Source organism: Ischnura elegans, chromosome 6 (assembly GCF_921293095.1).
Source record: "Ischnura elegans chromosome 6, ioIscEleg1.1, whole genome shotgun sequence".
In the NCBI taxonomy this organism is placed as follows: Eukaryota; Metazoa; Arthropoda; class Insecta; order Odonata; family Coenagrionidae; genus Ischnura; species Ischnura elegans.
Window position 1 is genome coordinate 27,533,541 of NC_060251.1, and position 18,254 is coordinate 27,551,794.

At 39.5% G+C, this 18,254-nt stretch overlaps 1 protein-coding gene across 6 annotated transcripts in view; it reads left to right on the forward strand.

Moving 5' to 3' along the window:
- LOC124160228 (serine/threonine-protein phosphatase 2B catalytic subunit 2-like) overlaps nt 1-18,254 on the forward strand; it is a 517,396-nt gene that overhangs the window by 123,498 nt on the left and 375,644 nt on the right. For all 6 annotated transcript variants that reach the window (XM_046536039.1, XM_046536041.1, XM_046536036.1 and 3 more), the window contains exon 2: nt 11,286-11,489. In XM_046536039.1, the coding sequence (XP_046391995.1) occupies nt 11,286-11,489 (204 nt within the window). The remainder of the gene's footprint in view (nt 1-11,285; nt 11,490-18,254) is intronic.

The window sequence follows — 18,254 nt, forward strand, 5'->3', positions numbered from 1 at the left end:
AATGTGCTTAGTTATTTTTATTTATTTGCCATGTTGATTTCATGCTGCTCGTTAACTCCCTGGAATGTGCATATTCGGCCAGAAATGACTTATAATTTGGCCAAATTTGAGTTGTTTGGAACGTGTATTTTAATTTCAAATGATGGAGTTCACTCCGAAAAAATGAAATTTGAATACATCCTCACGCAATGCTATTACCTTTCTCATTTTCTTGGGAACCTTTCGTTTTCTTGGAAAACAAATCTCCTTTCTCCACTGGGATATATGCTGATCTTGAAATCGTTTCGTACTTTTCCCGTGAAATTCATCCTCTGCCAATTTATATTTCGCTATATTTCCATGTTATTATTCTTGTTTTTTTTCCTGTTACCCCTGTATCCTACCGTATTTTCCCATATTTTGTATTTAAAAACGCTTTGCAAGCTTAATTTAATTATTATATTCTCCTTTACATTTTTTGTACTATGCCTTTTCAGTACAGTACGAAGAAAAATTGTGGCATAGGTTTACTAAGGGGTATTTATCAGTAAATAATTGTTAATTATCATTATTATGCCCACCCTTTTACCATATTGCGTTTGGCATATTAATTTTTGTGCTTAATTATTTCTTTTCATTACCAATCATTAATTTTTCTGTTATAGTTTCATTTGAATAATATTTATTTGAAATACAAGAAATGGAAGTTTTTTGATTGGTTTGATTGATTTTATGACCGCAGCTAACTATCGATGTCGTAAACTCCCCTTCATTTTATCATGGGGTTTTTAAATTATATATATTACCTGATTATCGATTGAGAAAAAATCCTGTGCAACCTGTCTCGCGATTGGTTGTACTAGTGCTTAATCACATACGTTTCCTCATGCTAGGTATTTGTTCGTGTACGTTTCTCATTGATTATTCTCAAATCCGTTTGATTTTCACCATTCTTCTGTAGCACTACATTTCGAAATGACTCAACCCTAGTGTAATGTTAACATTTCCGTTACACTACCTTCCTTTCAAAATTTCCCATCACATACCTTGCAGCTAAGCTCTGAACTTTAGCCATTTTTCATGATTGAAAGTGGGCATTTAATTCATTTGTTTGGACGATTGGAGAGCAAAGTTCTGCCGCAAGGAATTTTAGAATCCAGGCATATTAGCTGCATAATTTTCAATAATATAATAGATGTGCAAAGAATGAATTTGGAACTGAGATAATAGATGTAGAAATTAGGGCGTTAGTGTCTCCCTTGGAATTCTACGCATGCGTATGTACTATTTTTCGCTGTTTATCATTGTTCGACGCTTGCAGAGGCTACTGGAGTCCAAAGGCCAACTCCGCTTTGTTGCAGGGCCTACGACCCTTGATCCCCTGAGCAGAGACAGCAGGCCTTCCTTGTGCCAGGCAGGCCACGCAGCACGTTGGTTACTGTGCTCTGTCAGGGTTTCAGAGGAATTCCTTTGATGATTGGAATTTCAGGAATTCAATTATGGAACCAGCATAGCATTATATTATACATTGCTTCGGATTATGTAGTGGGTGCACATATCCATACTGGCTCGTGATAGCTATTCGCTTTGCTGTGTGTTGGTGTTAATTCTACCCTTTACAATGTAAAAAATAAATATAAAGCCATTATATTGTGAATTTATAATTGCTTGATTAATATATATTAGTGGTTTATTGTTTATCTATTTACTTCATTAAGTTTTCCCACAATTAAAAAAATAACTCTTTCTTTTACTGTCCTTTCTGTTTTATGATAAATTGTCCTGACATGTAGCAAAATTTTCAGAACAGAAATATATAGTTCGTATGGAAATCACAATTCACACTGAAAAGTAGGAGTAGAACACTCATAGTGGATTGAATTGTATTATTCTGCTAGAGTTAGTCGCTCTCTATTTTCACTAAGCATCCTTCCGCATCGTCAAGAAGAGTGCGTGTTTCTATGTGCTTCATTCACATTTTCATTGCCTAACAGGTGCTATTTACCGTAAAATCAAGAGCCTTGAACAAGGCTTTAAGGCGGTGAAATGCAAATTAAAGAAAAGTATTCGTTTAGGCATCACGAGCTCCACACCAGGAGAGAATTTTCATTGCTGCGTTGCCTACGAATTCCGCCGTATGGATTGCATAGATGTATTCAGCTTCGTTTTTGGAGCGTTCCTGCAGTAAGTACTCAAGATGGGTCAATATTGTTGGTTTATAATCTGTTTGAAAGAGTGAATTGTTACCCTTTGGAAGATCCTAGGAAAGCTTTAGGAATGTTATTCGCGAAGAAATTCTAAAATGGTTATAGAGCACATATTAGTTTTTATTCATTATTATGAGTAGGTTCAATACCGGTTAAGATAACTTTAAATGGAGTTTTTCGAGTTTGCCGAGCCAGCCCAGATTAGGGATCTTTCTGTTTAATTCACCATAAGAGACATGACATTAAATTCGACGAAGCCAGGATAATAGTAGAAAAGAGGGCAGATAATATCTCAGACTTATCCGAGAATCAATTGAGATCTCAATTCTCCTCTATTACCCACTTCTGGGAGTACTTCAGTCTTTTATCTTCCGCCTTCATTTATTCATGTATTGATGTAAAAAGTTCGTCAAAAATAATCCTGGTTCGGTAAATACTAGGATATTAATACTACATTAACATGACTTATTGATCTCAGGTTATTTTATCCGATTGGAACATTTTTAGCAGTTTAAAACTCAGCATTTAGTTTAATATCTTACCGTTACAATAATTTGAAATCTGAAACAAAGGAAAATATACAACTTCAATGCAGAACATACATGATGATACAGCGTTGAAATGTTCAATTAGATACGACTGGTTAGGACTTAGTACAATTTTTCTGAATCCCTGCCGGAGTCTTGAAGAGTCTTTGATTGGTTTTGGAAGGTTGTTCGGTATTTTTGAGGCCACAACGGTAAATGATGATTTAGGAAAAATTGTGAACCCGTAATATGGTACACATAGATAGTTGGGTTCTGCCCTAGTTCCAGCATTGGGGATTGTTGTTTTCTTGAGATAGAAGTCAATGATTTACTGTGGTTCGTTGTTTTTTTTAAGTAAGGAATACATGAAACAGGCCAATTCAAATCTTAATTTTGTTTGGATTTCCATCAAATCCAAGCAGTAGAAGTTTAAATGTCAATCATGGATGTAAAATATTGAAAAACGGAGGTCTAGACTTTATCTCCTCACTCACGGACGTGAAGGTGAAGCCGTTTGATGCGCTTCCAGCGAGGTTAACTCGGCCCGGGTAACACGCGGAATAATCGATACAGCTGATACAGTTCTTTGGTGGCTGCATCTTCTTGCGGGTCCGTGACGGCAAAAAGATGCGAGGTGAGTGAGTCATTGCTGGGGTGATATCACGGCGATTCTCATTTGCTTTTCAGCGTCCACTCTCGCGTCCCTCCACTCATCGGGGTATTGTTTACTCCAGGAATGACGGAACTCCCTCTCAATTTAAACAAAAGACTTGGCTATCCAGGCTATTTTAAACTTTTGTAGTCGACGGAGTACTTAGCGGACAAAGAGGCATCAATTTGTAGTTAATAAATTTATTTCAGTGATTTATCAAGTTAAAATTATTTTAGAGAGTAAATTTAATCTTTTTCTGCTCATACTTCCGTGTTTCTGTGATCTTAGAGAATAGGTCAATTTCAAACAAAAAAATTAATCATTCAAACGTTAGCCATTGTTTAAACGCCATGTTCTGATGTTAATATTTTTTAAATTCGTAATATTCTGGAATTTTTGTGGCAAGCACACGATTTTGAGCATTGAAAATAAAATCATACCAGCTAAATTGGTTATCTGTACGTGCTCTTGGTTAACGCTAAATTTGTTTCCTGATAAATTTTCGTTGTAAACATTTAGTTTTACCAACATAATTATCTCCATAAAGGTCATGACTCAGGAAATTCCAAATATTTCGAAAGGATATTATAAACTTGACGAATTTGAATGTACGCAAAATGGATATGTATCTCTCGCTGTAGTCATAGGTACGATAAAGCATTTTCAAGTTTCATTTATTTCGAGTGTACAGTTTTATACCCACCTTATTCTCCCGCTCTCCGTTTCAAAGACTACGTTAGCTTTGGTGAGAGATTTTTTTTAATAATCCGTTTTTTTTTTGCAGAAACTTCACTCCGTCCATTCACGCCATTTCGTCCGAGTACCACCTAGTTGTTTTTGTCCGTGTCGCGCTGTCACAATGGGTATTTGGGCTCCGGATTCTCTCTTCCTTTTTTATCATTCCCTCCTGCGACGACGCTCTCGAGTTAATAACGGTGCGGAGAGGCATTTTCCTGTCCTCTTCCGTCACATTGCTAGCTAGCAACTCTCCGTGGTGCGTTTATGTCCGCTTCATTTGTCGCTTCATGGCCTAAGTAAGAGAGAGGAGGACTTGAGTGTGGTTGAATTTCAGTTAAGTACTCGCGGACATGTCTTCTCGCATCCAGCCGTAGTCTTATGTTTCAGCCAGTGCGCTTGTGTTTTATTGTCATTATCCTGTTCACTGATTTTTTTCCGCCGAGTAATTCATTCAGGGAACTGGCATGTGGAAATTACTACGACCTTTCAACTTCATGTGGGAGGTTTTTGCGTTAATTTTTGAATTTCATAAAATTTGTTTTATTTTTTGAGTTTTATCTCAGGCAAAGCTTATGGTTAATATTCGTGCTAAAACACCAATATGTAGGATATGTTCCAATTTTTCGATAATTTCATGTGTTTATGTGGATCCCCATATGGCATTACTGAAGTCAGCTCCATCTTGCATCACATATTCGACTTTTTTCCGCCATGTGTCTTTTTTTTAATGCCGTTTATAACCCGAATAATAGGCCTTTACCCCTCGGTTACGCGGGATTTCTTGCAGCGAATGACAAATGACCAAGATGAGGAAGTGTCAACGTGGATACACCACGTCTGGCTTGATTTTCTATGATCTACATGATTCTGTAAATCATCGATGAGATTTCCAATCGCGATAATTTTTCGCCTTGACGTTTTGCGCTTCGATTGGAAAACGAGCACTTATCAGGTTAATTACAGCAGAGATAGGGTGGGGATAAGATAGGAATCGGGTATATAAAAAGACGAATAGGATATTGTGGGTCCCCTTCTGCCAACAAGATGATCTCTTAGGACACCGTGTAAAGGTATCACTCTCGCTCCAAAATTCTTTATTCGTAACGTATCACTGGTTTAAAAACTACGATGTCATCTTGTCATATTCAAATTGTATGAAGTAAACTCCTGTCAAAATTTGACTCCATCTCGAATTGGTAAAATTTATTTTATTATTTAATTACATGTAATTTCTTTGTACATGAGATGCAAGCATATGGTGACAAAGGTCTACAATATATAGCCTGAATGTTTCAAGATGATAGCGTTACTTTTAAACGAGTTGAATGTCACGAAAAAAATTAAAATTCAACCGGTCAATAGAAATGGAGAGTGATGCGTGGTAGTCGTGCAATTTTGGCGATTGGGCTCGTAACTACCCTTTAAAATAACTGATACCACTATACCAAAAGTTAAGGGTAATTCTGAAAGAAAAATAAAGTAAATTATAATTTTCTGGTAGAAACCTTCAGCTTAGGGATAATGCTTCTGTGAGAAAATACGCAAAATTTTGAAAAAAAAAGTTCAAATCCGCAATATGAGTAATTTTTAAAAAGTTTTGTCGTGTATGCACACTGCACTGAATGTTTTTTTCAGGTATGCTCAGCTTGCTCTGAGAAATAAAACGGCCGACCGAGGCCCTCGAGTGGAGAGGGTGTTGGCAGGCAATTTAGTGCCGGTCAGCGGCGGGAAAAAAAGGGAACGAAAGAACAGGAGCTGAAGTAATCGCCGTTTTAATTTCCTCGTCTCAAACGGTGGATGGGTCCCTCGTGGCGCCGCTGCAAGAGATTGGATTTTTCCGTCCCCATAATTGCACTCTATTTTCCCCCTTCTCATTCTCTCTTTTCCTCGTTACTTCCGAAAAAAAAATCCTATGCAGTGTACACGCTCCTTTACCGTCCGCGCTTGTGTCGTTCCTCCAATTTTTTTATTAAATTTCATTCCTTTGGTGAATGCTTTTGGCCTCTGTAATAAGTGTTTAGGGGAGCAGGTTAATATAATTTTATTTTTACGCTGAAGATAATAAAAAAATTACTTTTCCCTCCTGAGGTTAAAATAAATTGACTATTTTATTAATCAAAGGTATTGGGCGACGTTATCGTTAGCTTCAATTTTCACTCCCATGATAAGCATTGCAAAAGCCCTCGTAACTTTCGTTATCTAATATAATTGGTTGGTCAATAATTTTGTTGTTAGCACTCAATGATAATCGATTGCCCAAAGGTATGCGAAGTGACACGACAGCCAATTTCTCACAGGAACACCAGTGTTTAAATCTTTGTCTTAGAAGAAGTCGAGGTCACGTGACCTGCCAATCATAAGATCATGTGTTCGAGTCTGTCCGTGTGAATTCCCCTCCTTATATCTTTTAAATAAACATTTTACTGTATTTATCTGTTGTTAAAAATCAACTTAACTATAGTGACGGCACAGAGAGTTGTTTTCACAAGAGTGAGAAAAAATAATGAATAACGTTCGTGTATATTGGAGTAAAAACTGTGTACTCTCCTTCACTTCCTATTACCAGGACTCAATAATGGGTGGTAGGAGCGTTGCTGTTTTGTATGGGTAATGAGAACAAGGGATAAAACGGCCGTAATCGGCTTTGGCGGAAATAGAATTTGGAAGGAACGCCGAAACTGCCGGTGACCCAAAGGGGTTGAGAGGCTCCCAATCATTGTCGCACGGCGACGCGCCAATTAAGCCCTTTCAAACCACCCCGAGTGGAAGCGGGGGCGGGGGTGGAGGGAACGGCCTTGGGGGCGGGGGTCCAGGCGAGCAAACCATGACGGGGAGGGGGAATACCCTGACCTCTCCCTCCTCCTCATCTCCATACTTTCCCAATAATGAACATGGACAATGTAGTTCGAGAGGTCCCACTTTGCTTAGCATGGGTAAAAGAGTAAATCAGTTCAAGTGCTGCACTGTGCCAATATTTTCTCATGTGGGTCATTCCACATTAACGCGTAAGCGTAGAATTTCAACCTTATTTTTTCCACTTCACGTTTCAGATTCGGCGTATGTTGCTATCTTTGCTACAAATTTGTGTTGCTTTGCTGGAGTCTGTAGGTTCACGGGCCCCAAAGCGTGGATTTTTAAAATAATTTTTGGTATTTTTTTATATATACATGAATTGGACGGGAAGAATATTTTTTAATAGATCTTTGAACCGAAAAATACGCCTTTTTAAAAATTGGGTGTACGAGTTTTCAAACTCAAGGTTATTTTCTTTGACTTAATTTGTAAATTTGTAAATTTTTTTAAAAAAATTATTCTAATGCTCCTGTAAATTCTGCTCTGAACTCTAAAAATATTACAAATTAGCAAATTTATAACGCGATTCTAAAACTAACCTCTGTGCTACATCCAAAACTCCATCGGAATTCCACCATTTACTGACGTTCCCGAGTGACTGGATTCTAAAAATTTGGATCTGAGACCTTGATATGAGTTATCAAATTTTCTGTAAAGGGCAAATTTGATCCTGATAATATGTTATTTTTCGGCCCACCCTACTGCACGTTGCCCAGGTATTGCCCCCGTCAGAATCCGCCCTCGCCGACCGTTCGCTGGCCTCCCGGGGGATGGGCAGGTTGCCAACTCGGGTGCCGTCATGCTCCGGGGTGCGTGTAAACGCCCGGGACATCCTCAGACCGTTTCTCCCCGTCTCTCCGCGATCGTGTGTGCTCTATTCTCGAATGGCGACGCGGAATCCATCGCTCCGGACTCAACCTGTGTGGCGGGGTCCATATTTATTGCCTCTTCTGTTCTCCGAATCGTGTCGCTTTGATCTCGGCCGTCATTGTGCCTGCCCGGGTGACGATGGGGCTACCGTTGTGAGAAATGCTCGGATGAGACTGCTAACGGGGAAACACGTCCACCACGCGGGGTCTATTGTTCTGTCTATCGTGTTGCGGCGTCGACAATTTCATGAAATATCGGGCGCGAGAATGAGATGGGGTCATTTCAAGTCAAGGCAAAGAAAAGGAATTGCAGTTTTATCTAGACCAGGGGTCTCCAATTTACTAGGCCACGAGGGCCACATTCCAAGTTCCGACTCGCTCCGCGGGCCGGATAGCAAATTTGCCGATGACTGAAGTATTCGATCCTAACGTCTACTGAAGTATCCGGTGGCGTATTTCTTATTTACGAACAGTTGAAGGCGACTTTGACGTGTAGTACAGCGCTGCAATGCTCCTAGCGGCGTCTCACAGTTAAAAGAGCTAGAATCGCTCGTTACTTGAAACGAGTGCGCTGGCCGGATGAAAGCCCGGATCCGGCCCGCGGGCCGTATTTTGGAGACCCCTGATCTAGACCTTCGCAGATCTCTTTGAAAATTGGCATATTTTTTAAATTATGTAAACCGTGAAGAAATTCCAATTTTCTAAGTTTGTCAGCGATTAATTAGAAATTTACTCTTCAAAAAAGTTGGGTTATATTGAGGATTGTATTGTTAGGAAGTATTGAGCGTTTCTATCGACAGATATTGTATAACAACTCGATTTCTTCTATTGATTACCGCATATCACCGGGACGATTTTGACAAAAGAATTATTTGAGCTTTGAACGTTATTGCTATTTGCCCCATTAGTATGCATTTCAAAATGAAACACCATTGATTTCCAACTTAGCATTTGAATATTTCATAATTCTCTCTGCAATTAATAGGGAAAACATATTTTTTTGCAAAATAATTTACCTCAAATTCGCGACACAATCAAATCTCCTTGGCCAGCAACTTTTTTCTACGGTCTTACGAGCCAGAGTTAGCTGCTAAATGAATCGTTTTTCTCAAATGGCGAGTTTAATTTGCTGAAATGTTCAAAGTATTTATGAAATGAGATAATATCTTCCGCCTTAGACCATCTTCCGCGTCACGGTATTATTAATGTCTTTATGGATGAGTCGTGACTTTTCTATCATCGTGTCACCAATTCGGCGTGTTGGCGGTAATGGTGCTAGTCACCCGTAGGAAAACCTGTGTCGCTTTCACCTATTACACACTTCAGCGAAGTGTTTGATCTTAAAATTTCAATTTTTCAACTATTTTTTTTCTATATTTATCACAGGAATGATTTTCTGTTGAAATGAGCGACATAAGACGCTGAAAACAGCGATAAGAGAGAAGAGTGGACAGTATATACATCCAGGAGTGCGGGAGAAAGAAAAAAAAAGATTTTATTTGGCGATTTCCACAATTACGGTATTTTTAAATTGAATGAAAAACAAACGGGAAGTCGTGTATTCTAGTAAACTGTAAATATAATGTATTATCGTGTGAATTTTAATATTTGCTGATACAAATGATGGTTTTGTTCCCTGATGAAAACTGCAAAATTATTTATCTTGCAAACAAAAATGCTCTTAATATTTCACACGAGGTTACTGTTTGTTTTAATGACTGACTGAATGAATGAATGTTCCGTGACTTGATGGAGACAAATATTTTTGGTGATACGGAGTAAGTTGTTGAGTTTCTGTGGGAACGCCGAGTCCGTTTGCACCGTTTTCCAATCCCTCCGATCCATTCTGCGTTTCGCCCTCTTTGTGAGTCCCCCTCCTTCCCGGCTCCTCCCCTCTCGGCTGGACCCTCGCCAACCCCGCGGCCCCATTCCGGCCTCTCCTGCGGGCTTACGCGAAGCGGCGTACGGTGGGACGGCAGCAGCGGAATCTGAGTCCGCGGATGTCAATCGTCTCCTTCCTTTATGGTGGGGAGAATTATGCCCCTTCCCGCGCAGTGCCATGCTTTGGTTTCCTTTCGTTCCCACCCGTTCCGCACTTACCTTGGTAATGGGGAGATAGTCCAAATGGTGGTAATGGTCTAAATACGGGCAGGAGGATGAATGAGTATCTAGTGGATGCTGAATATAAGCAACTATCACAACTCGTGATGATAAATGAAAATGAAAAAAATTCATGTCCACAGTATTTTTTATCGTATGACGCATTTCAGCCAATCACCTTCGCCAACATCAGGCACAAATACCTTGTTTGAAGGATTTGTTCCTGATTTTACACATCTCGCCGAACACCGTTGAATGCTATTCGTGATTTCCTCAATTTATTAAAGTATTTGCCATCAGTTTCGGCTTTCAAGCTATTATCAAGTATGAATGAACTTTTCCGCGCTTGTAAAAAAATTCTAAGGCATCCGACGTATCAACTTTCGGTTCGTCGCCCATTCTCAAGGCTACTTCTGGGATAATTTTCCAACCCGGGCGGAAACCCGAGAAAAGTTTATTCATTCTATTTGCCTGGAAAGTTTTAAATCATTCGTTATCTAGTACATGAACAGCAAAGAAGAATGTGGCGGGGACTTGTTTATATATATTATTGGGGTTTATTAGAGGGGGATTCAGGGCTCGGATTGGTTAAGTAGGGAGTGTGGTGGGGTGGGGGAACAAACTTTGTCATTCGAGTGGTGGGGATGAGGGTTTTGGTAATAAGGGGGTTGGGTTAGGAAATGTTGCGTCGTTGAGAAGGTTTCTATTTTGTGTAAGTTCTTCCATGCTGCAGGTTCATCTAGGGTTTGTCAAGCGAATTTTTGTGGATAAGAAAGAACAAATGGGGTGGTTGAGCTGGTATTTAGCATGCGCTAAGAAGAACTTCTGGCGCCTTTTTCTTAGCTCACAATGTTCGATGAATATCTTGGAAACCTTTCTAAAACGGTTTTGCCGTTGCTTGCCACAAAGATAATACATATATGTTTCAGTTACGTGACATTCATTCATTATTTAGGAGCTACTTCGTCACTGCATATTGATTTTTTAATTTTAATTTTCATCATATTTATAATAAGGTCTTCGAGGGAATTTGTTACAACGTCACTTCACGATTCAACGAAGTTAAGGAAACATATTGCTTAGTTATATTTGTGAAATTAACTTTTCGAAGTATTAAAATGTAATTTCCACTAAAAAATGATTCCTCTCCATCAGAATAGTTTTTATCTCTTGGAAATCTGTCTTAAACAGGAAACCAGTTGCTATTCGGTGTTGATGAGAGCCATTGTGCTATATTTGGTGAATATAGCCGGTGTGAAGTGGTGTTTCTCGTGTATACACAAAAACCAATGCATCATTTTTATTGGAAGTAATATAATGTCTCAATTTTAATCTTTTACTTCCTTTTAATTCTCTGCAGGTGTTCCGTTCCCGCCCAGCCACAAGCTAACATGCTCGGAAGTTCTGGATTCGCGCACGGGGAAGCCTCGGCCAGACGTCCTCAAGCAGCACTTCATCCTGGAGGGGCGGATAGACGAATCGGCCGCCCTACGCATCGTCAACGACGGCGCTTCTCTGCTCCGCCAAGAGAAGACCATGATCGACATTGAGGCGCCGGTAACAGGTAAGAGTCTTAGAGCTGACACTTCAACCAATGATACTCGTAAAACGCGGAGCATGTGAAAATAGCAATCCTCCACCGTCAAATACAACCGCCAGGTTGAATCGCTAAGTGATTGCAGGGATGCCGACTTATAAAAAAAATATTGGGGGGGCCCAAACCGGGGATCTTGCCCCGGGAAATTTTATAAGTAGTGATTGTTAAGTTTTTTAAGCATTTTAGAAGAGTCATATGATCAACATTAGAACCCTGATAACTCGAATCTCGATGCCTGGACACTCCCGGGAAAATCGACAAGCCTGACACATTTTTTCCTCACACCCATAACAAATTTTTGAGGGGGCTCGGGCCCCCTCAGGCCTCATAGAGTGGGCGCCACTAAGTGATTGAATCCATGGCAGCGCTAAATATTTAACGTATTCCGACTCTGATTTGTTTTCATACATATATTGTCATTTTTCACTAAATTGCGTTTTGACTACTTAAAAAAAAATATAATTATTCTTACTTATAAGAGAACCCTGTCCTGATGGGGAAGAGGTTCCATTCATGAGCATTATATTTCATGGTACAGGTGATTTTAAAGTCTCACAAATGTATGAATTTACTGATGAATAGGTTCCAGCAGAAGCTTTAAAAATTATATATTTCGTAATTTTTACTGGCTTCGAGGCGGTAGAAGCAGTGGATAAATATATTTAGTATCTACATAGATAATTTTTTATAACTTGCTGGTACGCATTTATCCGAATATGAGAGGGTAAACTAGCTTTTCCTATCCACCTCCACGTAAGGGGTTGAAACAGTGTTGCGACCTGTAATTTCCCCCGAGAAAGATTTGAGAGATAAAGTGATAGGTCCAACGATCATTAATAGTTCTCATTACGTAGGGACTTGGTTTTATTATTAATTTTGTTTTGTTAACTAGGTTCAAGTAATTTTTCTTCCATAATTTTCTTCAATTTTTTCCTTGCGGGTGAAATTTCTAGCAGCTTATCAGCTCTTCGCCTCCATTACGTCTTCATAAATAATAATTCCACTTTTCGAGTGTTTCATGCTCTAGGACGGGCGTTGGAGATGGACTTGAAAAGTCTGAATGTTTTCTTTGTTGTGAAGAGTTCGTGGCAGTAAGAATTGACTTAGGTCTGACCGTTTGTCTAAAATTGCCAGGTTGCACAGTAATGATTTAATAGTACCTCAAATATCACGTATATTAGGTGCACCTATGTTCCGATGACCCTTTTCTGCATTCTGGATATTTTAGTACAGTTTTCTTGGTCACGAGGAAGGGTTTTTATCAAATGTGTGGTCTTGGACCAATAAAACGTTCCTTAGATCGTTACTCTTTCAAAGTTTGCCATTTTCTATGCTCATAGATATGAAAGTAGAAAATATGGCGAGAATTATTATTAAAATGGTTGAAAGTTAATGCTAGCGGTGTATTGCTCCTGCACAACCTTTGTTTAGCATTATATTTAGTAGCCATGACCATGTTAAGTGCTTTACCAAAGTTTGGTACCATTTTACCTCGTGGCAGGTATGCAGGTCCAGGCGTCGCAGACAGGATGGCATTTTATTTGTAGTTCCGTTAATATGGCATCCGGATTGCCTCTCACGGTTGTTCCCGTAAGGTAGTGGTGGCAAAGGAGTTATTTTAACGCTGAAATTCACCTCAAAATCAAAATATTCTCGAAATGGAACTGAAGCTCTCCTGCGCGTAGCGGTGGCCCCTTTCCATGCGGTCCGTATGCACTTTTTAGATCCCCCTTATTTATTGTATTAACCTTTTTTGATCCATGGCCAACGTCTTGAATAGAGATAAACTAAAATTAAAAAAAAATGTGGAGTCTTATTTTAGAAACGGCTTCGGGAAATGAATGATAGATTAGAAAGCTCTTTTTTAAGGGATAAAAAAGGAGTTATATAACTCGTGGACTAATGAGAAGCTTTGGTTTAATAGCAATAGCAATTATTTACTGTGTCTCACTGTAATTTAGTGTGCAGAAAAACTTCAACAAATGAAATTAAAGCAAATTAAACTTCTGAAACTTTGGCGTTGAATGTTTTTATGAACAAAGCTTAGAATTCTTCCCCAAAAATGGGTGACAAAAAATAGTTGCCTTGCAGTCCGTCGTTAAGATTCCAAAACAGCTATCACGTCCTCTTTTATTTTTTTTGGAGGGCAAATCTTTGTACCTCGCCTCCTCTGTCACGCCATCACTGCATCTACCCAATGGCCAAAACAATCCCTGAAAAGTGTTGGTCTTGGGGATTTTTTTAATCGCATTCCGGAACGACTTTATTGCAATTTCCTATTTTTTCACAACTCGCTCCGCATTCGATGGAGAAATGTCCCTCCCGACAGCCCCCGCACCACCGCCCGCTATGTTGAGAACCTCGGCGCCGGAAAAGCTATTTTCAAAAACCTATCCCTCATTCTCCTTCCCAATTCCCTACTCTACCGTCCCGGATTTTTACTTGTGATAAATTAGCCCCCATTCTGTCGCGAGACGAAAAAGCGTTCAGCGAGCGGAAAACGAATGCAAATTTCCCCTGGGCACTATGGTTGCTCTGTATGGTTATGTGATGTCGATTCCACCCTGCGAGAAACAGGTTGGAAGTACAAGTATGAAAATTTTCCTCTGAGGAATACCGAGGTAAAATAGTCGTAATTGAGATTAACCGTAGAGTTAATGGGGGTCTATTTTTTATGCCCTGAAAATGTGAAGGTCATGGCGTTTTTTTTCAGAGTTGTCATGCTTCCGAAAAAAGACAAATCCAGCGGGAGCAATATGTCCTCTTACTTCTCTATGTCCGATTAAGAATGACGTGATTTAAAATGTTTCATTGGTATTTGAAAAAAGAGAAAGAAATGCTACGATCACTTTTTATGTAAGGTTTTATCTTGTAGTACCTTCACACGAAAAATCATAGTATCCCGGTTGAATGCATGGTATACATGTACACTGGATCTATTTATAGTAAAATTATTCCTTTAAAAATACGTTTTTATTAACCCTAAGTTTTTGTTAAAATTAATGCCATGTTGCCGTATTGTGGTAACAATTTGTCCAGCTATTTGTTTTGAAATCTTATGGTGGAAATTCACTTTTTTTTAAATCAAGAATATTATCATGCAATGACTATTGTGTATTTTAGAGCAAGATAGTTGTGATTTGATTTTAATCTTTTTTGAGAATATATTTGTATTTAGAGGTAATACGTGCCACTGTTGATTGCTTGGGAAACACACACCATCGACTCTTTCCTTTAGTGGGCGTATAATTTTCAGCGAGTGTCTTTCCAAGGCTTAGGTTGATTTGTGAAAATAGAATTCTCGACGTTCTTGAAGGGTTTATTTCACCCAGTGCAACTCTTGTGCATTCGTATTGATCCCTTGAAGTAAAGTGCCTAATATGTACCGCTCGTATAACTTCTATCCAAGCTTCGCTGCAGAAGCGTAAAACGTTAATTTTATGTTATCTTTTCGCAGGACTTTTTTATGGTACCTACGCGCACAGTGTTTTCATGTTAAGCTGCCTTGCAGCGCTCGTTGTCATTCTTGTACTGCATTTACTATCTTTTTCAATTTATTACGTTCTCGGCTCTTCCTTAAGCAAGGGTAAGAAGGCTCTTTAATTCTGTTTATCTGCTTCATTTGTCGTCAATTCCGTTTTACCAAAAGAAAAGAAAAGCCGTTGATAGGTAGATGTAACCATTTTTTTCATGTCTGATTGTAGTGTGTTAAAATTCAGTTATGCTTGTCTTTTTTTCTTGAAATGAAAGCCGATTAATGTCGTGCGTATTGTTTTTACTTAGTAGGCGTTTCAAATTTAGCTGCTTTCCTGCTATGAATGAATTTTAATTTCTAAGCCCCATGCTACCGTAGGAGTTTTCTAAATAGCAAAGTCAGTTTTTGAACTGTTTCCTAACTCTAGACATCTCGATTAAGTCAGTGTAATGGAAATAAGTAAATAGAGAGGAAACGACTCAGGTGTTTAAATATGCCCTCTTCTAAGTCTATTACATATAATATTTTATGTGGGCGTGAACACCTAACTCAGTGTTTTTCGGGACAAAGATTATAAAATGGGCGCTCGTAAAATTAATATTCGCGTTTCAATAATAAATCCTCGCTTTCAATAATTTTCGTTTTAAAATTGGTGGGATTAAAGGAAGGAAAGACCATGTATTATTAGGAATTTTGGATGTGTTGAGGAGCTAGATTTAATCATGGCCCCAGGATGAGGCAATGATGATCACGCCTCTTGAGTGCGATTCAGTAAGAGATAGTTTTAATGCGTTTGTCGATAAGCCGATGTTAGCACCCTGAGCAATTGGCCTGCGTATAATTGCCCACACTCGTTCTCGTTATTCTTAATCGCTTCCATCTCGCCGGGAGCGCTTCCTTTTCAATTGCCCTCGTTGGCAATAAGTGCTTCTCAGCCGCGGGCGTGACTCTCCGTCTTCCTTTCTGTTCTCCCACACCGTTTTTCTCGTGTATTCTTCTGCGCCTGCCATGGTATCCCTCTCCTCTTCCGTCTCTTGATCAGGCGGGGTTTATACTGTATTTCCGAATAAAAATGATCACATTGTGAGGGCTGTTGGATTTTCAAGTGAACCGTTCATTGAGTCGTGCGTTCGTCGAGGCAGCAACAGAGACGCGATAGAAAAGAACCGTTCATGTGAAAGTGAGTCGTTAGACGCGCGCCTTACGCGGACTCTTACTTCCAAAAATTGACCATATTTGGATAAATCTGTGATGTCATCCGAACTTCAGCCCAAATTTGAAAATACAGAATAACCCCGAGGCAGCGTATCTGTAGATGTGAAAAAAAAACTGGATGGATATGGGAGTATAAAGATATGGAGTGATTCCGAATATTAATTCAGGATTTTAATGAGGGTTTGTTATTGCATGTAGGGATGTATCTCGAGATTCAAGCCGGTATTAACTATCTATTATATCCGGAGTTTCGGCTCACGACTCGGAATCCGTCATTAGGGAATTATTCTGAAGGCTGAATAATTTTACTGCTAGGTAAAATTTATTCCTGTCAGTGTTTGAGTCGGAAACCGAATCTTCGGACTCCATGGACCCTGCTCAAGTCTTGAGAAACATTCCGTCGTACCATATTGCTGTACGCGTCCATTCTGTCTTCGGTTTGGAATTGTTTATTCCAGCTACAGCTTACTTAGCTTCCCCTTAATAAAAGGAAAACTGCGATTCCACAAAAAAATTAATGTACTCATCCCGGTTTCATCTGGTAGACGGTCATTTTCAGGGGCTTCCTAGTGGTTCTTACTTGGGATGATTTAACGAAGAGTTTTCGTGTCATCATGCAATTTATTTATTCAGTGAAGTGTGTTATTTACAAACTGGGGAATCTAGTCTTCGTGATTTACTTCATTCTGGAAAACCCCGTGGTTGATTAATCGATCCGTCAAACTCAAGTAGCCAAAAAAATCTATCGAGCCCCAGTATCGTTGTACCCACTTTGATAGAAATGAACTAATGGTGATTCTGGTATGGGTTTGGTGATCTACCAAAAGTTCATTTCAAAAGGTATTCGAGGCCAATGGTCCTTTGGGAAATTGATGTCTTTTGATTCCCACCGCCCGTGCACCAAATAGTCCGGAGCATGCGTACCGCTTTGAGTCCTTGCTTCCTCATCGTGTCTACTCACGTTCTTCTTGCTCTTGATTAAAAACTGGCTAATGGGGTTGATTACACATCTTTACGATGCAATTTTGTTGATGATTAAGGGCTAGCCATCTTGATTTTATTTTTGCTAACAAAAGGTTACTTAATCTTTATATTATAACGCAATTGATGTGCATGTGTGGGTGAAAAAGTTTTTAAAAATATTTTCATTTTAACTTAATTGGTGGTAAGATTCTTTCTTTACAGATAAATTATTTTAAACTTTTACGTAGAGCTATGGTTTGATAAATAGCATGTGCGTTAAAAATTTTTAATAACGACGGATACCCTATTTTTCAATAGAATCTCCAATTACGAGCCGCAGTGATTGGCGTAGAATTTGTTTTTTTTTGGAAATTCGGATATCGATTCCAGGGGCGCACTGCGTGCACCACACAGAACGGGGAAGGCCCTGTGTCCTTGCTTTGCTCCTCGTCCTCGGAGACTTTCTTCTTTCTCTTGCTTCGCCACGCCCTGAGGTTTGGCCCATGACCAAGTTCCCTTCTCTCTCTCTCTCTATCTTTTGCTATGTCTCTCTCACCGTGGTGGGAAGAGCGTGGGAGGCGGAAACGAAGACTGTGAGTGTGTGCGGTGGTGGAAGTGGGCCAAAGCGACTGAGGACGGCGAGGCGGCGGCGGCGGCAGTTCCAGGGTTTGAGGCGGGGAAATGGAAGCGGGGGAAGGCGATGGGGGCAGGGCGCTGGAGTCGTAGGGGTTGGGGACTGTGGGAATGATAAACATTTATCTTTCGTTGCTTTTCATCCTTATCTTATCCGCCCCCAAGTCACCGCAGTTAGCCTTGCGAAACAGCACTCGGTTTTTTTGGTAAGTAAATTATGCAGCTCTTTCAGGGTGATAAGAAGAATACAATTTGAGCGTAATTTTATATAAATTTTTGTGAAATGGAAGTAAGCTAGTGGTTGGAGCGATTATGTGGTGATTTCAGAGGGGTTTCAGGTCCAAATCCTAATAACTTGCGGCAATTTGATTTATATGTATTTCCTTCTTTAATACCTTCTGGTCAGGGAAAATTAATAATTTAATAATGTCCGCCTGTCATGGAAA